The sequence below is a fragment of the Postia placenta genome, assembly GCF_002117355.1.
Source record: "Postia placenta MAD-698-R-SB12 unplaced genomic scaffold POSPLAscaffold_9, whole genome shotgun sequence".
Lineage (NCBI taxonomy): Eukaryota > Fungi > Basidiomycota > Agaricomycetes > Polyporales > Adustoporiaceae > Rhodonia > Rhodonia placenta.
In genome coordinates, this window is record NW_020169840.1 from 950,507 (window position 1) to 971,314 (window position 20,808).

General features: G+C 54.5%; 8 protein-coding genes across 8 annotated transcripts; 2 read left to right on the top strand and 6 right to left on the bottom strand.

Moving 5' to 3' along the window:
* Positions 1 to 3: 3 nt before the first annotated feature.
* On the bottom strand, positions 4 to 6,197 carry POSPLADRAFT_1182185 (hypothetical protein; the record flags this gene model as incomplete). The annotated part of the gene is made up of 2 exons (XM_024488900.1): positions 4 to 205; positions 4,747 to 6,197. The coding sequence occupies 2 exons, from the start codon at positions 6,195 to 6,197 to the stop codon at positions 4 to 6; spliced, it is 1,653 nt and encodes a 550-aa protein (XP_024337807.1).
* A 577-nt stretch (positions 6,198 to 6,774) lies between these two features.
* Positions 6,775 to 8,103, top strand: POSPLADRAFT_1040323 (hypothetical protein). Its single transcript, XM_024477721.1, has 3 exons — positions 6,775 to 6,943; positions 7,002 to 7,749; positions 7,806 to 8,103. The coding sequence occupies exons 1-3, from the start codon at positions 6,815 to 6,817 to the stop codon at positions 8,078 to 8,080; spliced, it is 1,152 nt and encodes a 383-aa protein (XP_024337808.1). The 5' UTR covers positions 6,775 to 6,814; the 3' UTR covers positions 8,081 to 8,103.
* Positions 8,104 to 8,326: 223 nt separating this feature from the next.
* POSPLADRAFT_1146776 (hypothetical protein) lies at positions 8,327 to 8,542 on the bottom strand (the record flags this gene model as incomplete). Its single annotated transcript, XM_024485981.1, is given in 2 exon segments — positions 8,327 to 8,388; positions 8,401 to 8,542. Coding segments are annotated over 2 exon segments (204 nt in total), but the record flags the coding sequence as incomplete, so codon positions are not given.
* A 246-nt stretch (positions 8,543 to 8,788) lies between these two features.
* On the bottom strand, positions 8,789 to 11,942 carry POSPLADRAFT_1047303 (hypothetical protein; the record flags this gene model as incomplete). Its single annotated transcript, XM_024479250.1, has 10 exons — positions 8,789 to 8,861; positions 8,975 to 8,976; positions 9,105 to 9,181; positions 9,367 to 9,852; positions 9,912 to 9,937; positions 9,996 to 10,507; positions 10,594 to 10,930; positions 11,204 to 11,239; positions 11,281 to 11,318; positions 11,787 to 11,942. The coding sequence occupies 10 exons, from the start codon at positions 11,940 to 11,942 to the stop codon at positions 8,789 to 8,791; spliced, it is 1,743 nt and encodes a 580-aa protein (XP_024337810.1).
* A 2,499-nt stretch (positions 11,943 to 14,441) lies between these two features.
* Positions 14,442 to 14,922, bottom strand: POSPLADRAFT_1057960 (hypothetical protein; the record flags this gene model as incomplete). Its single annotated transcript, XM_024480981.1, has 3 exons — positions 14,442 to 14,572; positions 14,662 to 14,785; positions 14,902 to 14,922. The coding sequence occupies 3 exons, from the start codon at positions 14,920 to 14,922 to the stop codon at positions 14,442 to 14,444; spliced, it is 276 nt and encodes a 91-aa protein (XP_024337811.1).
* A 147-nt stretch (positions 14,923 to 15,069) lies between these two features.
* POSPLADRAFT_1040324 (hypothetical protein) lies at positions 15,070 to 15,912 on the top strand. The gene is made up of 3 exons (XM_024477722.1): positions 15,070 to 15,201; positions 15,253 to 15,700; positions 15,767 to 15,912. The coding sequence occupies exon 2, from the start codon at positions 15,444 to 15,446 to the stop codon at positions 15,666 to 15,668; it is 225 nt and encodes a 74-aa protein (XP_024337812.1). The 5' UTR covers positions 15,070 to 15,201; positions 15,253 to 15,443; the 3' UTR covers positions 15,669 to 15,700; positions 15,767 to 15,912.
* Positions 15,913 to 19,231: 3,319 nt separating this feature from the next.
* POSPLADRAFT_1182190 (hypothetical protein) lies at positions 19,232 to 20,264 on the bottom strand. Its single transcript, XM_024488901.1, has 3 exons — positions 20,103 to 20,264; positions 20,024 to 20,046; positions 19,232 to 19,963 (listed from the first exon to the last, which is right to left on the bottom strand). Exon 3 carries the CDS (start codon positions 19,832 to 19,834, stop codon positions 19,613 to 19,615), a length of 222 nt encoding a protein of 73 aa, XP_024337813.1. The 5' UTR covers positions 19,835 to 19,963; positions 20,024 to 20,046; positions 20,103 to 20,264; the 3' UTR covers positions 19,232 to 19,612.
* On the bottom strand, positions 19,922 to 20,229 carry POSPLADRAFT_1057961 (hypothetical protein; the record flags this gene model as incomplete). The annotated part of the gene is made up of 3 exons (XM_024480982.1): positions 19,922 to 19,963; positions 20,024 to 20,046; positions 20,103 to 20,229. The coding sequence occupies 3 exons, from the start codon at positions 20,227 to 20,229 to the stop codon at positions 19,922 to 19,924; spliced, it is 192 nt and encodes a 63-aa protein (XP_024337814.1).
* Positions 20,265 to 20,808: the final 544 nt, after the last annotated feature.

Consider the following 20,808-nt stretch of genomic DNA (forward strand, 5'->3'; position numbering starts at 1 on the left):
CATCTAGTGACCCACGGCGCTCGTCGCCACGTACTCCCAGTACTTGTCTCTCGAGAATTTCCTTAGTCTCTTCCCGTACACAATCATGAAGAGAAACGTGAAGGTGCAAGCCAATGATATGAATCCAGCCGCAATAAAGCAATTCTTCAGGCCTTGATTCGTGTACCATGGCGTGATCGCGTAACTGAATCCGAAGCCGAGGGTGCTGCAAGACATCAAGATATGAGCACTCAGTGATCACGCAGAAAACCAGTACGGAATGAACGCACTTTCGGATCACAATGACACTGATCGTCGTCTCTCCTCCTAGCTCCTTGAAACAATCCACGTTGTACGACACCGCGATCGACCCACCAGTCACCACGCCGAATGTCAGCATCGCGAGCCCAAAGCACAGTCCCACCCAACTGATGCCATAGTACGCCCCCACACCCCATGTGATCAGCCCCGCCGTGGCCATGGTCCCAGATACCACGAGCGGCCACAGCCTCTGCTCGGGCTCACGGACGCCCCCGTTGCGTCGCGCGAGGTAGATGGTGAATCTGTCGGCGATGGTGCCAGACCATATTGCGGCGAAGATGGCACCTATGATGGGTGCGGTATACGCGGATCCGACGAGCGCAGGCGACCAATTGTAAGGTGGTGCGGAGAGGACAGGTGAAGCCGTTCCGTTGAGGACGTTGTACCATGAGAGGTTGATGCCGTACAGGAATCCTGCCCAATCTGTGCACGGGAACCAGTACATCATGATGAGCGGTCGGTACATCATTTTGAACATCTGTTTGTTGCTCGGACGCCCTGGTTTGCGGGTGAATAGCGCCAACTTCTGCCAGTACGTGCGAGGTGGTAAGTGAGGTGATGGGGTAACGTTGACAATGTGCTCATCGTCGGCAGACTTAGAGTCCTTCTCGTCAAACGTGACATTGGCGGCTCCTTCTCCGCTACGTCTCGCATCTGACGCCTCCAGCTCGTCTCCCTCTACCGTTTTGCGGAAGTAGATTGTCTCCTCCATGAAGAAGAACAGGATCACGGCGGTGACCCCGGTGACCATGGCGCCGAACTGCATGGTCCAACGCCAACCGTATGCGTCATTAAACCATCCAGCAAGAAGAGGCGCCACGAAATTCGAGGCGAATATGGTGAACACATAGAATGCCATGTATGCGCCGCGCTCGTGCGCGAAGAAGAGGTCGAAGACGCTGACCTCGGGGAGCGACTCGCCCGCCGATGCAACGATGCCGAGCAGGATTCGGTGCGCATACCACTCTCCGGCAGAGGTGGAGTATGCCGTCCACACCATCAGCGGCACGCCGAAGAGACAGGATAGGACATAGATGCCGCGTCGCCCATACGTGAGTGCGATGGGTTGCCAAATCAAACAAGCCCAGCCAAGGAAGAGGAACATGAGGCCCGTGCCCTGGACGAGCTCCGCGGTGGTGATCCCTGTGTCTCGGGTAATGTCCGCCAACACGCTGTACTGCAGGGCGGTGGATATGCCAAGGCCGATGCCCGCGTACAAGTATACCATACTGATGGCGAGCAGCTTGCGTCGGCGTGGCCAGTTGAGAGGATCCTCAGGGTCGCTGCTGGGCCGTGGTACGAGCACGATATCCCTGTGGTTGCTATCATGTTTTGCATCATGGATGCCGCCCCCAATATCCACGAGATGAACAGTTCCGGGTATGAGGTCGTGGCGGGCTGCCGGTCTAGTCATTCTGGCTATTCAGGGAGGTATATCGGAGTGAAGATGAAATGGTGAGCCTTGAACATTTGTATCTTGTCATGACTGTTTTGCTTCCTAGCATTGGCCTGCCGCTGAACATCCGTCGGGGGTTCCGTTCACATTCAGGATGCCATAAAGACGTGGATAACGTACGGCATGCACAATGATAAGCAGCTAGCGCCTTTGACTTTGACTGAGAACCCTCTTAACCTTGGGTGACAGTGGGAATTGGGGCGTTTGAAAGTCTTGTTGTGGCCCATCGCAGGCGTTGCGCGTCAACTTACTTATCACTCCAAAATCGATGTCTGAGTATCACTCGCTACCTCCCAGCCATCAATGTGGTCCCGAGACTCGAGAAGAGCCGAGATACTCAGAAAGGTTGGGAACGTACATTACTATCGAGCAATCCAATCCCCTTGCAAAAGATCATGCGCACCAATGGTTGAAGTCAAAATACATATTCCGCGGTCTGTAAGGATGGCAAGAGGATGGCACACTCCCAGTGCCATTTCAATGCCCAAGATTGCATACCTTTTGTCCTGAGACCTTCAAGAGCCTAAGTTATATGCCCGTTCAAACACTCGTAGCACGAGCCTTCACGGAAGTTCCCTTGCAGGGAGAGCACATTTTCCCACGCATGATGTGAAGTCATTGTCGTGCGGCCTTTGATGGTGACACTGTTATCGAACATATACAATATACTGCAGGAGCCTCTTCGCTGTGCGGCGGTCTATCTGCTCATATGATACGAACATACGCCGCACTATCACTAGTCCCCTTGAAGACGTCTGCTTTCAGTGGCGGTCTTTGCTTCGTGTTGACACAGCGATCAAATGCCGAACACAGATCGCTAAAGTCGTATTTCAGCAGGAAATTCTCCGTGAGTCATGTCAAACATTTTCAAATCACTTTAGTAATGCACATGTCGTCTGTAGCAAGGGCTTTCGACGCCTGCACGGAGCATAATGCCCAGGTTTGCCAACAACATCGGAACCCTGGATCCGCTTCGTCTGGGCCCATCCGACATCGTGACTCTATCTGGGAACCTGACCGCGATCTGGGATCGCGAGAATCTGTTGCGCCGCACAGAGCCGACCCGTAGTGGATCACTGTGGAAGTTTCCCGCCCACACTCCTGAGTGCCGACGATCACATGGCGCCTCCACGGTGCTTTATTATGGTATTGTGGGGGCTTCCAAAGGCGAGGTCAGGCCATTTCCTCCAGGAACCAAAGGCTGGCTCTATTATCATAGACCCCCCTCCCGCCCTCTCATTTCCGGTGTGATCCGCTTCCGACTCGTCCCTTCAACGCACGAGTACGACTTCTCATCTGGCACCGATTTACACTTTCATTCTGGGTTGCCTTTTTCCATACACATGATACAAATTGCGACGGAACCCAATTATCGCATGCTTGCCAGTGTCCTCTTGAGAGACAAGCTCGTTTCTCTTGACGTTTTGGAACGCTGCGCGACGTGCAAGAAGGATTTGGCCATGCAGGTCTTTCGCCGCGAGAATAAACAAATCCTTTCGAGTCTGGAGGACCCCTTCATATTCGACCTTGCCTGGTCAAAGCTTTTATTTTATACTTCGATTGATGAGGATCTACTCCGCGGTCCCCTAGTTTATAACCAGTGGCGGGATTCTGCCGCTTTGAACGCTCAACGCTACCAGAGCATGAAGGTAGACGCATCGTGGCGTTACGTGTCCTGGAGATCGTCGAGCCAGTACATTGCCTCATACCCGATTATGTTGCCCACATTGAGCGGCCAATGGAAGGTGCCTTAGTTCGCAGACGCGGGAAGGTGGGGCACATAAATCTTGACCATTTGTCTGATCCTGGAGAGAATTTCTATCCATTGAGGATGCTTTATGATCGAGCGGTTAGTCCATAACCCGAGTTTGTTGCATGAAAGTAATCAAGCATTTTTCTCAGATGCGTTTCGGTACTGTTCTAGCCTAGTGGCTCACCAACTACATAAGACGAGAGGTCCCAACACTCTGATGACTCGGTGTAACCTGACCTCAAATGAATGCCGTTCCGCCGACACTCAAATGATCCTAATTTCTGTTCGGAGACAAGACATTGTTGAAACGAGGCTGATGCCCATCCAGTGCTGTTGTCGTCGCCTAATAATGTATTCGGGAGAAGTGACTTACGGTGCCTCCTCCTTCACCTTGTCGCCCGCTGATCAGACCAAGCCCGAAGCCGGCAAAGATATGCTGCACATTCTCTACTTGAAGTGGTTGCGCTGACAGATCCTGGGTCAGAAACAGCGCAATGCCCACTGCATGGACAGCGGTTCACTAGTAATCGGGCCATACGATAATCTACAAGATCCGCACGCACAAGTAGTCCAGGAAGCCGACTTTTGTGTATTGATCGCACCTTGTCGTCCGGATACGCTATGTCCCGTTTCAGTAGTCGCGGCTGCGTGGCATCGAGCATAGACTTCACTGTCAATCTGAAATAGACCATGGCCCCTGATCAAACGTCTATTTGTTGCACTTTATAATACCATCACTGACAACGAACAGATGCAGAGACGACTGTCCTTAGCCCACAAACTGAACTATGAACCTTAGAACAACCCAGAATCGTACGTCTGCAGTGGGACATGAACACACTCTAGAACTCATATGGTTGTCGTATGCACTATGACGTGCGTGCTAATCAGCCCATTTCCTGAGCGGACTCTACACTCACGTAATCTGCTTTCTTGCACTTCATGCGTTCCGACAGCACTAATTCTTCTCTCTAGTGAGCAACAGTACTTGTCGCTACATATTCCCAGTATTTATCTCTCGAGAATCTCCTCAATCTCTTCCCGTATACGATCATGAAGAGAAACGTGAAGGTGCAAGCCAATGATATGAATCCAGCCGCAATAAAGCAATTCTTCAGGCCTTGATTCGTGTACCACGGCGTGATCGCATAGCTGAAGCCAAATCCGAGGGTGCTGCAGGAATCCAACAGATGAGTACTCATTACGCACGTTAGAGGCGAGTACGGAATGAACGCACTTTCGGATCACAATGACACTGATCGTCGTCTCTCCTCCCAACTCCTTAAAGCAGTCCACGTTGTACGACACCGCGATTGACCCGCCCGTCACCACCCCGAATGTCAGCATCGCGAGCCCGAAGCACAGTCCCACCCAACTGATGCCATAGTATGCCCCAACGCCCCATGTTATCAGCCCCGCCGTGGCCATGGTCCCAGATACCACGAGCGGCCACAGCCTCTGCTCAGGCTCACGGACGCCCCCGTTGCGTCGCGCGAGGTAGATGGTGAATCTGTCGGCGATGGTGCCAGACCATATTGCGGCGAAGATAGCGCCGATGATGGGTGCGGTATACGCGGATCCGACGAGCGCAGGCGACCAGTTGTAAGGTGGTGCGGAGAGGACAGGTGAAGCCGTTCCGTTGAGGACGTTGTACCATGAGAGGTTGATGCCGTACAGGAATCCTGCCCAATCTGTGCACGGGAACCAGTACATCATGATGAGGGGTCGGTACATCATTTTGAACATTTGTTTGTTGCTCGGACGCCCGGGCTTGCGGATGAACAGCGCTAGCTTCTGCCAATATGTACGAGGCGGCGGGTATGCGGGCGATGAAGCGACATCAACTGTATGCTGATCATTGGTAGACTTGGAATCCTTTTCATCCAGCTGCACGTCGACCGCATCCCCTGCGCTGAGTCTCGCCTCCGGCACCTCTAGCTCGTCGCCTTCGACAGAAGCGCGGAAATATATCGTCTCCTCCATAAAGAGAAATAAGATGACCGCGCTCAGTGCGCTCACGATGGCACCGAACTGCATGGTCCAACGCCACCCGTACGCGTCGTTGAACCATCCGGCGAGCAGAGGCGACAGGAAATTCGAGGCGAATATGGTGAACACGTAGAGCGCCATGTACGTGCCGCGTTCGTGTGCGAAGTACAGATCAAACACGCTGACCTCGGGGAGCGACTCGCTGACGGACGCGATGATACCGAGCATGATACGATGAGCATACCACTCGCCTGCAGATGTCGAGTGCGCCGTCCAGATCATCATCGGGACTGTGAAGAGGCATGAGAGGACATAGACGCCGCGCCGCCCGTACGTGAGTGCGATGGGTTGCCAAATCAAACAAGCCCAGCCGAGGAAGAGGAACATGAGGCCCGTGCCCTGGACGAGCTCCGCGGTGGTGATCCCTGTGTCTCGGGTAATGTCCGCCAACACGCTGTACTGCAAAGTAGCGGGGATGCCGATGCCTACGCCCGCGTATAGGTAGACCATGCAAATCGCCAACAGTTTACGCCGTCGCGACCAGTTGAGAGGATCCTCAGGGTCGCTGCTGGGCCGTGGCACGAGCACAATATCATCGTGGTCGTTGTCATGTCTTGCGCCTTGGGTCCCACCTCCGATATCCACGAGGTGAACAGTGCCCGGTACGAGGTCATTGTGTATTGCCTCTGCTTTAGGCATCCTGACTAGTCAGCGAAGGGGGGGTAGAAGATGAAGTGAGTCCTTGATGTCGTCCGTCTCTTCGTGGTCGTTCTATTTTGTAGTATTGCGTTGCCACTTTACGTCCGTCGGGGGTCCCGTCCACCTTCTTCGGGGTGCTCCAAGGAGGTGGATAACGTACGGCATGCCAATGATAAGAAGGGGTCTCGTCGTGTCTCTCGTGGGATGGAAACTCAGCTCTATCTTTGTTCGTCTGTTCTCTTATCACCAAACCAGATGTCTCAATCTCTCAATATAATACCTAAATTCTGAGTCATCAGATGCGTCTTGTGAGGAGCCGAATTACTGACAAAAATAGAATGTGTACCAATGAACCACCTCCAGCGCAGGTGTTCTCGCCGTCGCTCTTGTTATTCTCTGTATGTACGAACTGCATGTATGGGACTTTCTATGCATTCTTGTGGACTCCTTATGTACGGTGCCTCTGATCTTGGTACCGCCATAGTCCAATGGATTGCATTTCCCACGCGCGCATTGCTATTGGCTAGCTCGTTACTTCGAACTCATCCGCGCCCGCAACGCTGACCGGCACCTCACCGGAAATTGATTCTCGGACGTGCAATAGCCTACCAATCTACATGCTACGAGTATGTAATGCTGCACTACCAGTGCCTTTCAAGACATCTGGCCTCAGGGTAACACAACGATCAGGCGCAGGACGCAGAGTTTCTGGCACGCTTAGCTCGGGCTTTAGCACGACCATCATCGTAAGCCATGTTCAATGTTGTCGAGCATTTATGCGATCAAACTTGGTGACCTCTGCAGCACGAGCTTCCCGCGGGGCAGCGTTCAACTGATTATACCCCCTGCTATACTAACTCCATCACGACCCTCGATGCATCTCGTCTTGGTTCAAGCGACGTCATCACACTAAGTGGGACGACAACCCAAGTCTGGGACCGCACGACGTTGGCCCGCCGCTCAAAGCCAACAGCGAAAGGATCATGGTGGAAGCGAGTCCAAGCTCCAAATGGCCGGGCAAGGGATGGCGCCTTCACGGAGGTGAATACTGGTTCGCCCTGGCTGAGCAATGATATTTCAACGGCAAGCAGTCAATTCCCGCATAAACCCAGGGGCTGGCTCTACTATTATAGGCCTCCCTCTCGTCCTCCCACTGCTGGCGAGGTCCGCTTCCGACTCCTCCCTCCTACAGGCGAGCTCGACTTCGCTTCCGGGACGGACCTCTCTCTCCGTTTCGGCCGCTTACCGTACGCCATACGTCTATTAGAAATCGCGACGAGCACCCGTTACCGTACGCTTGCCAACGTCCTCCTCAGAGACCAGCTCATATCCCAGGACCTCTTGGAATATTGGAAAAAACAAACAAATATACGCATCATTCACCGCAAGACTTCCCAATCTTTGTTTGGCATCGAAGACCCGTTCATAATAAATCTCTCCGACGACTTATTCACGCCGTTTCTTTGGCTAGGCGAGGATCTAGTTCGAGGTCCACGTTTTCGCACTCAGTGGTGGGACCTCAGGGGACATGTGAGCGGTCCAGCATATACGGGTGAGCTTGCAAAAACGACGACTGGACCTGCACATTAACCCCTCATTACTACATAGGCCAAATACTTTGCCGCTTCGAACGATCTACGCTTCCAAATCATGCGCAAAGACGGGTCGTAGTATTGCGTGTCCTGGAGATCATCGAGCCAATACGTCCCATCGTACCAGACTATGATGGTTTCCTCGAACCACCTGCAGAGGGCGCCTTGCTTCAGAGAGGCTGCAAGCCAGTCTCCATAGATATCGATAGTGTTCACTCCAAGGATACTTGGAATCCATTAAAGGTGCTGTACGATCGAGCGTACAGTCCACAAGCCGATGTTGTTTCATGAAAATGCGATGGATTTCTTACTAGATGTGACTTGTGCAGCTGTCAAAGATGAGACGATACGTCACGGCAAGACACTAATGCCTACCAACGACCGTGCTACTCAGGTTCTTCGTTTTATTCTCTTTCCTCCCACTTTCCTCCACCTCGTCCCTTATTATGCGCTGATATTCTCCATTACCGGAACACTACTGCTGCACATACACTAATCACCTACCTACAACTACCTATCCTCCCTCCCCCTTGCGCTTCAGCACTCGAATACGCCCTCACCCGGCCCCTTCCCACAAAGTCGCCCGCGCACAATATGACCTGATTACCTACACCCCGGGACACGCACGATAGCTCGCTCGCGCTCACTTTTCTCCATGCTACCTGACAGCCCATGATCTTTACACGCCCCGCTCCGCACTACAAGCGCATGTATTATCCGGCATAGGGCAAAGCCCTCAAGCGGATACAAAACTGGATTTAGAAAAAGGGTAAATAAATAAATAATAATAATAATAAATAATAAAAGATGAGACGATCACGAGAAGCAAGAGGCCATGGTAACGCAGCGAACCGACCGACCTCCGAGGACGTTTCCTTGAGTTGTTTTCAGCGCAGGGCATGAGATGATGTAGCTGATAAGCCTCCTCACGACTAGTTCCGACAATGAATACATGTATCATCGCTCACACGCCATGAGGGCCACGGGCCCGACAAGGATTCAACCGTCTTGTGTCGAAGCACCGAGTAGTCTCGGGCCAGCGAGGGCGTAGTATGGAGGTACAGTACCGAGACTGTGTATATGGACTGCAGTAGGCGATCAATAACATACGTGATGGAGTGCCCATGTGAGAAAGGCTCCAGAGGGGAGCCGCTCATTGATCTACGTTTCCGACCGGTATAGAACCTCTCGCCAACAGGATCGATCGCATGCGAAAGTCTATCCCGCGAGTCAAAGTCAGTTTGCAGACTAGATAGTTAAATATGCGTGCCAGAGGCATCACTATATACAGATTAAAACAATTATATGGACTTACACTAAAGTGCCATGATATACGGGGGGAATTGTCCATGACTAAGGAGTGATTTTGGTCTATGGCACGTACGACAGTCCCTGAAGAATAAAGAGAAGGGATATCTTGTCATGAGAGGCGGTAGGTATACAATGCTGGAGCACCAAAGTGATCTCCAGATGCCGAAATAGATACGCGCGCGAGACTGGGTCACAGCGTTATTAGCGGACTGTTAACACGACTGTCTCACAACGTACAAATGTGCTCACGGCCTATGCGGACACACCCGCCTGCGTTGGCGGCTGCTTTCGCAGATTTGTATATGCAGGCGGTAGCTCGATTGTCTCCGGTTCTTCCTCTTGGTCTGCCGGTTCCGGAGGACCCGCATCCTCGTGCTGGACAATGTTCACCGCCCGTAGCGTCGGCGGCGCGGGCGACTTGCGCGAGCCTGTCGTCCCACTGCGCATGCCGAGCGAGTCCGGCGTACCAGGGCGCAGCCCGCTCGGCATGGACAGCAACGTTTGCCGCCGCTCCGAGCCCGCCTGACTGCTTCCCTCCGCGGTGGAGAGCACCGTCGGCTCTGGCATGACATATGGCTCGGGCTCATAATACTGTGGCAACCCGCCATCGTCATGGTCATGATCACTCGTGTCATTGAGCAGGTCTACCGGTCGCTCTTTCGGTGTCTGTGAGGCGCGCTTGCGGTGGCGGAGGAACAGGAGAAGTAGCACTGCTAGAACGATGGCGCCTCCCACACCGCCGATGACACCGCCTGTGGGAACACATCAGCCTGCATATTTGACACTGACACATCATGCGCAGCTGGCATACCAACTATAGCACCGACATTCGTGTGACTGTCAAATTGACAGGTACGTGAGCGCGCTATGGAGTAAGCCACCAGCGTCCACGTACCTTCCACTGCTTCCACTGTTTCCATCACCTACGCCTGCTCCGCTCGTACTCGTAGGATATGTTCCACCTGCTGGCGACCCCGGCGTCGACGACGGCGAACTTGCGTCAAGGCAGGACTGTGATGACCCCTGCGAGACGATGTACAGTCCGCTGCCGCCGGTGCCTGCCCCGCTGTTGTCGCTGCCCACCAGTATCACCGTCGTGCCTATCCGCACGGACGGCGTCCAGTCGAAGCCGTAGCCCTCCTCAGGTACGGTTGAGAAGTTTGACTCGGGTATCGAGAACGACTGCCCGCCTGGAATGACACCCTGGAATGTAGGTGTTCCTTGGACGACCGAAGGGTTCCACCAGATGCGCGTGGGTGAGCACTCGACCAATTGATTTGCGGGAACGATGCTGAACGCCCACGCGGGCGATACCTCCGTCGTGTTGTAGCATACAGGCGCACTGCTTGAAAGCACCGTTGCTGCGATGCTCGTCCCGCCAGAGCCGAACCCAGATGAATCGCTGACCTGTCAACCTGTTAGACTATGCTGCTTCGGGCCTAGATCGCAGCTTTGTGGCGGCGGTCTGGCATCAATGTGGAGCGACGACTCACTACTGCGACGAATTGAGAGTCTGCGGGGTATGGCAGGTTGAAGCTCGTCGACGACCCAGAGAATGACGTCTGGAATATCCGCCTGACCTCAGTGTTGTTCTCCAGCGGTGACGGCCCGAACGGGATAATCGTGACTGAGTATGGTGGCTTGCCGCTGCCTGCAATGCTGATGTCGAGGTTCTCACATTGCTGCGGAATGCTCGTGAAGTTGAAGGTATACGCAGACGCGAAAGCGGGAAGCAGAGCCAGGTATAGCGGTATCATGAGCGAATTGCCCTTTGCAGTGTCGTTGCTTGTGGTAGAAATGCTTGCTGCGCAAAAGCCCGCTACGATGTGACTGCCGACGGGTGGTAGATCGGAAAAGACAGAAGAGTATTTCACAAGGGGAGCGCGAGTAAGGAGCGACTTGCGCTTGTTATTCGAAGAGGACGTAGAATGGCTGGTTAGACTCCCCGCGGTGGCATCGTCTCCGCAAAAGGTCGAAGATCACTGTCGGAGACATTGGGCTTGGCGCTTGATGACCCGCCGCCTACGCAATGATGATGATCAAATCACTGTGACCTCAATTGCCCCCATCTCCATCCGAATTCTTAGCGCCTGGGCTCTGCACCACTCCAAGGCCGCCTTGAAAATCTGCATCTGCTGTCTGTATGAGAATAACAATAGACAGTACTCCGCGGGACTGACCGACGAGTATCCGACGGGGGAATCCTACCCCATTGGTTCTAGCTGACAAAGTATGGTGGGGCCATGTCCTGGGCAGCATGGCTACTCGGGGGGTGTCGGTACTATTGTTACTTACTTAGCGTGGTAACAGAGCTCCAGTTCATAAGTACAGTCTATGTGTAGCGCAGACGGCGCTGGCTGCATGCGTTCGTGAGCTCCTCTCGGCCTTGATCGTTGGGGTGGTTCCTAACAGGTGAGCATAAAAGTTGAAAGTTCTCTGTATGCCGAAAGATTGTTTGTTTCTCTCTCATTGATATATACTTAAATAAAATCAATATTGCCAGCATTCCTAAAATGTGAGCAGGAAGCCGAAACCGAGGATTGTTAAAGTTGTTGGACGTCCTGGGGACGTATGTTTCGAATCTCGCCCTGGGGTCGCATGCAGAAGATAGCAGCAGTTCGCGAAAATGGTTGGAAGTCGGGAGCAGACTTGAATCATTGGTGCGCACTTATATGGCAATTAGTACCAGATTGAGTTCTGGTACGTCAGCGTTAGGCCTTGTACGCATATATGGCCTAATATCGACGTATAAAGTGTACCTAAATTGCTCTTCCTGATACACGTTCTCCGATAACATCGACCATGCCAACACGGCCTTGTGTTCTGAGTATTTCTCGCTCATTTTGAGACTGGACGGCATTCAAACCTCCACCGAGCCTCTTCTACCCTCATCTTTACCAAGAGATTATTCACAAAAATACAATCTGGCAGGCTGAAGTATTTGAAGGCGAGTGTGGCCTAAATTGCATAATGAAATGTCAGAAGCTCAACTTCTAAGAAGCGAGCTCTCTTTTGTTAGAATGAATGCTGAGAACACAGCTTTGCTCATCCGACGGGAGCTGCCCGAGCGACATTATCCAACTGGATAATACAGATTTGCATCGCCAGGAAGGGCTCGTACTAAGTCGAGTACTTTATGTGTATAGAATAAGGTGACATCTACAGTTACAACACCATAACTCTGTCGTGAACGGAGAATTCATGGCTTATTCTTTCTCTTCGAAAATATCATGTGGAGGATGTGCGTGCACTCAGCCTCTTGAGAAGCTTTAGCACGGACAGCAGCTGGCATAAGGGAGTGTGGAAAAGAAGGAGCTTGTGGTATATTCTTGTCTCTTAATAGGGTGGTGACCCACCCGCAATGTCCTATTCTCGCAGCACACACCAATGATGACCCATCTGTTTCGCAAGATGCTGTTCCATTTGGTTCGTCAGTGACAAGAGAAAATAATGTATACTCAGCGAGATCAGGATTCGCACTTCAAGCATTGGAAGAGCCGTTGTGGTAGGATATGTACGACCACTCGACATATTGAGATTGCAGTGTAAATACCAATGCATCGGATGTATCCGGGCCATTCACTCTCCCACCAAGGAATCACATCAGGCCATGTCAGTGATACGAGTGCATCAGCCACTGCTCTGGCCCTATCGAGTTGACAAGAATTCGACCATTGCATGAGAGCCGTGCGCTGTATCCACATAACTTCAAAAAGTGCTGTTTCGGGTAGGTTCAGCATTAGTGGCGACAATGGCAGCACTGGAATACAGTGACAAGTACTTGGGATCATTCGCAGGGGTGATGTATCTGACTACATTAGATGAGATGGGCAATCGTGTAGTGATTAGCGCACCTACTAGGTATGTACATACATGCGAAATAGCGAGGACTCACATAATCCCAATCTCAGTTTGTCGTCACATAGCACGCCACCATCGCTGTCAACGGTACTCGGGCCGCTAGCACACAAGCACATGAATCAATAACACGATTAAGTGCCTGTTCCGCTCGCACCGCGCGCACATGTCCTGTTAGCTCCTCCTGCGGTATAGTCCTGCCTGTTTAGGCTACTTACGCACCTCAATTCATCGCGCGCCCCGTGTGCCTCAGCTGTCTCGGCGATTTGAATCAAAGCACGTCGGCGCTGCTTCTCTTTTTCCTTGCGGCCGTTTGCGCAAGTCACAGGGGGCGCCCCGGGCGCTGCTTGCCGCGGAGATGCACCGCGCGGCCCCACACCCGGAGGATCGCTGCCAGAACACGGCGATGGTCCGCCAACTCTATTCGCTGGCCTTATACGGCCTGCTTCTATTACGCTGGCCTGGCGTCCCTGAGACTGAATTGCTTCATGTCCATTGGTCTTGCGGGCGCAGCGCGGGGGTAAGTCGTTCACGGGCCTTCTTGCTCATTTCTGTCCCATGTATTGCAACGACACTAGATTGTCTACTGTGCCTTGCGCGAGTGTCAAGCGAAGGCCAGGTAGTTCTATCCGGTTCACGAGCCTGCCCACCGTCACTATCTGCGCTTACTTCACACCCGGGTCCACACACCTGCGAGAACCTCCGGCTACCGGACAGGTTGAGTCTTCCCACATTCGTTGTGCATCTGGTAGCACTGTTCTAGCATTCGTGGCTTGCCGCAGTAAGCCCGGCCATGCCATGTGTGGAGTAACGTAAGGAGATAAAGCTGAAGCTTACGAGGGAGGATCCTGCTCCGGAAAAGCAACAAGCCTCCACTGAAAAGGTAAGACCGCAATCATAACAACGTAAGCCGAGAACGAATGAGTAGGACAGAAGTGCAAAGAGATTATTAGGCCCGCTGAATGCTGGAATGCGTGAAACATTCGTACCAACCACACCAATCCTCGATGGAACCCGCCAGCGTGGCACGCTCGCGTAGATTGAAGTAGGCACACGATCGCTTTACACGCATCAGATTGCCGAGGGCATATGCTATTGCTCTGTCAGGTTTGAAAGAAACAATTAATAAGAGGAGACATGAGAAAAGGTATCATCAGTGGCAGTACAGACCGGCAAGTACGCTTCGACTGTCGCAGATGCTGACGCAGACAATGCACCTGAAACGTCCTGATTATATTCCAATAGCTGTATGCGCCCTATTCAAGTAGTAGACTGCAGCGCACGACAATGTTGCTCGGAATAGATCATATGATGCGCCCGTTACTTAGTTCTCGACAGCGGGATCTCAAGATGCTTGGTAGCCGAAAGGTAGTGGGTAACCATAAAAGTAGTAGACTCTCAGCCGACGGACAGAAGGAGAATAGCACGGGAAGGTAGTCGTCTATGTCAATGGATGCCGCACCAAACCTGAAGGTGTGCGTCGTCATGTATCATGGCCAGGCCTTGATCCTCCAGAGGCAACAGGTGACGGCTTCACATTCACAAGAGTGCCTTCTGGTGACCCTCCGGCGGCACCCTCCGCCTGCTTCTCCTCCTGCGCGATCCTTGCGCGCCCTGACCAACGCGCGAAGTTAGCGTCAGTGCTTTCCACGCGGCCATGGTGTCTTGGCCAATAACACGCATATAGCTTGCAGATTACTCACAGTCAAGCTTCTCTGACGGCCTCTGACCCGCGTCCTCCTGCAGCTTGCGGCGCTCGTTGATGTTCTGCCTTGCAAAGTAGTAGCTGACGCCCGCTGCGACGATTAGACTGCCCCAGCCTAGGGCCTGCGCGAAACAATCCACAAAAGTTGAGTACCCGTCGAGTCGGCAAGCCCGGTGTCATGTTGCATCGATAGGAGTGTCAGTACGAGCTGGGAAGATGTTCATGGATGGGGACTGACCATGGTCTGTGGTGTGTTCATGGTGAAGCGTTTCGGCAAACTCCGCTTGATCGACGGGTCCCATTATCCCGCACATTGCTATTACTTACGTATCTTGGATGTACGCGTTGTCATACAATGGTCCCCTTCTGGCAGTAGACTCCCCCTCTTGCGTTCTGCGTACCCACCGCTAAGAATACTAAGCACCTCGCCGTGGAACGCCAAGTCGGTGGTTTCGTCAGGACCTTTCCAGTGGCTGTCACGGCCGCAGCATTAGAAATCATCAATTGAATACATCAATCTCCGGGCGGGGAAGCCACAGTATGTGATCTGCATATGCGTTCCTACGCCAACTAACAACAGTCACCGTAGTGTCAACTCTGGACCAAAAGCACACACACACGAAGGGCTGGCACAGAACTGTCGGAACACGGCACACTGTGCTGCGCCCCGCGAATTGAATGATTCTGTCGGGGTCTTTGCCCCTTCCATTCAGTCAATCTGAGTGTTCGCGTATGTCAGCCCGGCAGAATTGACCCATTCGAGGACATCAGTTCGCTGCCATGCCAACCTCAGGCCCTGTGTTTAACAGTAGGTGCCTTGGCTGTAACGCTGACAGCGTGCCTAGGGCTCGAGACCTTGCCCTCAACAATGCAAAGACTCCCGGCATCGATCTTGCCGCTACTCAATTATTGGGCCCCGAGCATATTTACTCCGGCGAGTGGCCGCTCGTGCTCGAAGCTATTTCACAGCTTCCGCAGAACCAGCAAGGCGCATTGGCCAGCTAAGAACGGAAGCTTTGTGTGAGACACAATCCAGCGTGAGTAATTCCTCGCAGGTAATCCCTTGACCAAGTCCGATGGTTTATCTTGGGCTTTATGTGCAGCTGCGCATACCGGTAAAAACAGAACCGCCGCTTCCCACAAAGCTGCCAAATTTGCATTTTCTGCGTCTTCCCTCATTCTGGGCAGCACCTGCCACGCAACACCCTTGGAACGAAATTATTAAGGCCGCCCCGCTCCTATCTTCCCATGCTATCAGCAGCCGTAAGACCTAGAAGCGCGTCGGAGTCGAATCTCAAGACGCGGTACGCACTCTGTCTTCGTGCGTTCGCTCAGCTGCCGCGCCTTTTGGTAGTTACCACTTCCTAAGTCGCGCATCACTTCGGCCACTGGCACGGTGCACGCAACATGCGTCTCCGTGCAGCCCGTCGGCCGCCTGTACAGATGCAGGCCGTCGCGCGCATGCTGGAGTTCTGAGCCGGATAGCTGGCAAGCTGGCAAGTGGCAAAATGTGCGCACCCGCGATCGTCTCGGCCTGATCAGCGGCACGCGATGCGTGCCCCTGCTAGCCCTTCCAACTCGCCCCATGCCCAACTCGCGGCGGCATGGTTTCAACCTCCACAAAGCCATCCTTCAGGCACGACATCCGCCAATCCTCAGCTTTGTGCGCCTTCTCCCGTCCCAAAGAACTTCCCCACGCTAGTTCCAGCGTTGCGGGGTGGCTGGAAGCAACGGAAGCGACGGGTTCAGCCGACCCGCAGTCTGTTTTCTGAAGTCTCGGGCGCGGTGTCACTCCCGTACGGTCTCAACGCCCGTCTTGTCTGTCAAAGTGTCACCAGCATCCCACGTATTAGAGTCCAGCGACCTGCATTTATGTCCTTGACCCTCGCTACTAGGGGGCTTACTGCGCCGCAGGACTATACGAATGTTAAAGCCAAACGGCGCGAATGCCGAGCATGTACAGATGCCAAAGCACCTAAATATTCATCTACACCGCTACGTGCCAGTCAATTATGTATGTGTGTCGCTTAGATGAGGTCCGGTTGTATCTCCCCTCCCTGTCGCACTGCCTGGAGTCACACTGCCTGACGATTGTTTACTCAGACCTAGCCGTCGTTACGGGAGCTATGTAGAAGAAGTACATAGCCTACGTCATGGCAGTTCGCGCCTGCTCCGCTCCCACGTGTATGTGTGGGGCGCTATCGAGACTGGGCAGACCAGCATCCGTTCCCCCCGCGTAGATATTCGTCTTGCTGTCCACGCCCACGGTTCTATCTCACATGATAGCGATCGCACAACTTCAATGGACGCACACGCTGGCGCGAAGCGCAATTTATCAGAGAACACGCTCACCCAGCCAATCATGCGCATCCGCCGTACACTTCTCTTCCTCAAATTCTACGAGCCCTTCACATCGAGGATCGTGGATTTGGGCCCTCGGAGCGGGATATGCTTTCCGCGAGACCCAAGTGCTGATCCGCGTCCGCCTGGTGGGAGCCGTCTCGATGGCGCCAGTTCATTGCCCGCAGCGGACAGGGCAATGCCACACGACGTTGATCTTGATTGCAGCGAGGCGGCCCTACGTACATGATACTGTCACATGATGGCATCCAAATGCCTCCGAGGCCCCCATGTGATCGAGCATCACAGACGACAGGACGGACGGCGTCCTGCACTCGATCACGATCGGCCTCAAACGCGGGAGTTGGTCTCCAATCTTGTCCGCTCAGATATATCTTCGGGGATGTGAGACCCAACGGGCAGCAGGCGCGAGTTCATTTCCGAGCTGCAGACGTTCTGCGACGCTCACCCTGACAAACATCGCCGCACGCCCCCCCCCCCCCGCGTCCCATGCTCGCTGACTCCGACGCCGATGCCTCTGGCGAGACTGGGTGATTACGGCCTGCTGCGCGCCTCGCTCGTTGGCATCCCCCCCTGCGCTGGATCTGAACATCTCAGTCAGACATCCCTAATCTCCGTGTCCACTGGCGCCGAGGGTGATGCCTAGGACCACGCTAGCAGCGGATTGGCGCTGACCCTATTTGCTCTGTGACAAATAGATGCTCTGGGTCCGCCGTCGCAGTCGTCTCGTAAGTGCTTCCCAGCGCAGCGTCCACCCCTCTCCCCGAGTTCACGGGATCATCTCTGATTTTCGGTCAGCCTTGGCGAAATGCAGCGTGTCCACAACACTCTTTTGCGATTGTGCACCAGCACCCCGGGTATATCAGGTGGGCGTCTTGTAAGCAGGGAACATCCAAGGCTGTCATGATGGAGGCATCACGCCGTTCTGTCACGCGTCCACACACGGTGCTGTGTCCGCTCCCGGCCGTTGAAGATTTCACCTCCGTACCATCGGCGCGCCGACCGCCCGCGCAGCTGGGATCAGGTCGCAGTCGGGCAGTCGGGCTCTGTGCAGTGCCCAGGGTCCAGATCCTCCCAGCACGCTGCAGAGATCACAGCATGAGCTCAGCATCCTTACGCAACGCCCGCAGAACCTCGTCGAGCATTCGCACCTTTTCTAGGTTCCCCGCTTCATATTCTGCGTGCTTCAGGCCCGCTCTGATCGCCGGGCCCGGTGGCATTCATGACCCCACGCACGTCCGCGCTCGCACTCAGCCTGCACAGCGCATCCATGCATCAATGGTCGTATGATATCGCACCTGCCTGCGCTCTGGTCAGCATCGCACGCCTTCGTCCCCCAGAAACAGCATCAGGGCGCGCGCGTATCCCCATCAGCACTGCAGCCAGCAGCAGCCCCTAGAGCGGAGAGCGCCCACAAGACTAGCGTCCTGGCTCTGACGTTCTGGGGCCCCGTTCCTGCCTCGTATAGCACGCCGCGTTCGCGGCGAGACGCGCGCGTTGCGGTGCTGTCTGTGGGGCCCAGCATTCGGGGGTGCGAATCGTAATCGTTGGCGACAACAGCCTCCTGCCCCCGCGAGCCCGGCCGGACGGCGCGACGGCTGTAGGTGACGAACGCGAAGCACCTGCGAGAAGCCAGAGAAGCCAGAAGGCGGACGGGGCACCCCACGGTGGAGTCGCGGGCTGTGGGACGCCGGGCGGCAGACGCATCCTTGCGATCTGCCCCGGCGTCGCCGATCCCCTGGGCCGCGGCTGCCCCGCAGCGCGCGCGGGACGCGGGGTGGGCGGTGGACGCGCGTCAGGCCACCAGCCAGCCTTGCGCGTCCGACGACGCGTGCCGTGCTTCAACAGCCTCCGGCGATTCGGCCGCTCGAAAACTCGATCATGTCCACTGTACGCACCCCGCGCGGGTCCTCGAGACGTGACGGCATGGCGTCAGGTCGCACCGTGGGTCGTATGCTATATGCTCCGCGCTCACGGGTTTGCGAACACAATCCCCACAACCGACCATACGTCCTGGTGGTCGGCTGACGCACGGGGGGACATGACGTTGTGCCAGGGATTGGGGTTGGGGAAGCCGCCGGTTTGGCGCGGGCTAGAAGCAGGGGGGCGATAAGCACGGCGCTGCGAGGGCAAAATAGATGCCATTCATGGCAGATGAGCTGATCAAGCGAGGAGAATGCGGGAATGCAGTCAGACGGAGGGTGAGTGCGAGAACAGAATGCAGATGCTATTGCGACCGTGGGTGATGATGTAGGCTACGCTACTAGGACCGATTGTATACTACGAATGCAGGCAATGCTAGTGGTAAGTAAAACAGTAACAGTGAGAACACACGAGAGCGGGTGATATACACACTAGCACATTACTATCGCTATGCTCCGGCCGACAGAGGACGTGATCGTCTGCCAAGGGAGCGAGTGGGGTAGGGGTAGAGAGGGGAGCCCAAATACATAAGACGAACCAAAAAGGCAGATAAGCACGATATCACGGGATGATGCAGAAACGCGCAAATAAATCCAAAGACTAGGCGGTGAAAGGGGCGAGAATTAGGGAAGGCAGAAAAAAGGGTTGCTATGGCTTGCATGGCATCAAACCTCCAGTGGAGACTGATTGATTAAACAGCTCGCCCAGCGCCAGCGCTTGTATAGCGCCGGGTGTACACTGGAGGAAGGCTCGGCGCCCAGCGTGTATTTATTGAGCGCCGCCGCGGCGCGACAGCGGATGGGCGCGACTAGGAATTGTGTATGGGTGTCGCGAGGGACGTCGGTGGCGCAACGAGGGCATGAGTGGACGATTGTCGAGGAAGGCATAGCAATGCGTCCAAGGACAATGGATCCAGTTGTTTAACCAGGGGGACGTGGATGACCTGCAAGCCCACACCGGGAGCACCAGTGTGGCTATCGGCGAGTGATATAGCGCCAGTACGTGCTATTTGGTGGCTGTGGGCAAAAAGACACGATGAGACATAGGCTACAGAGGAGAGTGCTGCTGGAACATACTTGTGTGCCTGACGTTGAATTATCTGCAAGAAGATCGCGTCAGATGAAAAGACGATACTCGGAGGATCGCAGTACGCACGGGGACGGATGCATTCCCAGATGTCAACGCCCTTGCCCTTTGGATCCCAAATCCCGCATTGGGAGTGCAGAGCCCAATAGATGTTCAGCTCCCAGATGCGAGTGGCATCGCTGACCAGGCCGGGCATAGCGGAAGAGGGAATCGTGGGCGGAGGTGAGTTCGTCAAGGGGGGCGTTAGGTGGAGGGCGGGGTTGGATGGGGGTTGAAACACACCGGGGAGGACGAATATAAGAGGGATTTGGAGGCGGTTCCTATCGGGGAATCATGGCAACCAGGAGGGAGATTTATAGCGGGGCGGTGAAAGGCGCCGGAGGATTATTCGAGGACGAGCGCAGTGGCCGCCCCGGTAGCCCATATGACATAACGCCCTTCTCTCATCCCCATGACGTCCAGACGCCACATTCAACCTCCGCTGTCTCTTTTTTTTCCGCCCTCCGCCAATGAAACCCCCTGTTTTCGCTCTCCGCTCCTTATCCCGATAATCCCGGCATTGCCGGCCAATAGTGGTCCTTTCGGAGTTTGGCCTCGAGGCCAACTCGAGGCTCCAGCCAATCCCACTCGACGATTCCGGCGATGGCCCGCATCGATAACGCCTTCGTGATCCATGGGGACCCGTGCGCCCGTAGCCTGCAGGCGTGGTCACTCGCCGTGCTTCTCCATCCTCTCGTCCCGATGTGCGACTCCCCGCGAGCTCACCAATTCACGT

Coding starts and splice junctions, on each gene's coding strand:
- POSPLADRAFT_1040323 (XM_024477721.1), top strand. CDS start 6,815: ATGCTACGAGTATGTAATGCTGCACTACCAGTGCCTTTCAAGACATCT. Junction 6,944..7,001: donor GCTTTAGCACGACCATCATC/GTAAGCCATGTT, acceptor TGACCTCTGCAG/CACGAGCTTCCCGCGGGGCA. Junction 7,750..7,805: donor GAGCGGTCCAGCATATACGG/GTGAGCTTGCAA, acceptor ATTACTACATAG/GCCAAATACTTTGCCGCTTC.
- POSPLADRAFT_1040324 (XM_024477722.1), top strand. CDS start 15,444: ATGCCAACCTCAGGCCCTGTGTTTAACAGTAGGTGCCTTGGCTGTAAC.
- POSPLADRAFT_1182190 (XM_024488901.1), bottom strand. CDS start 19,834: ATGCCTTCCTCGACAATCGTCCACTCATGCCCTCGTTGCGCCACCGAC.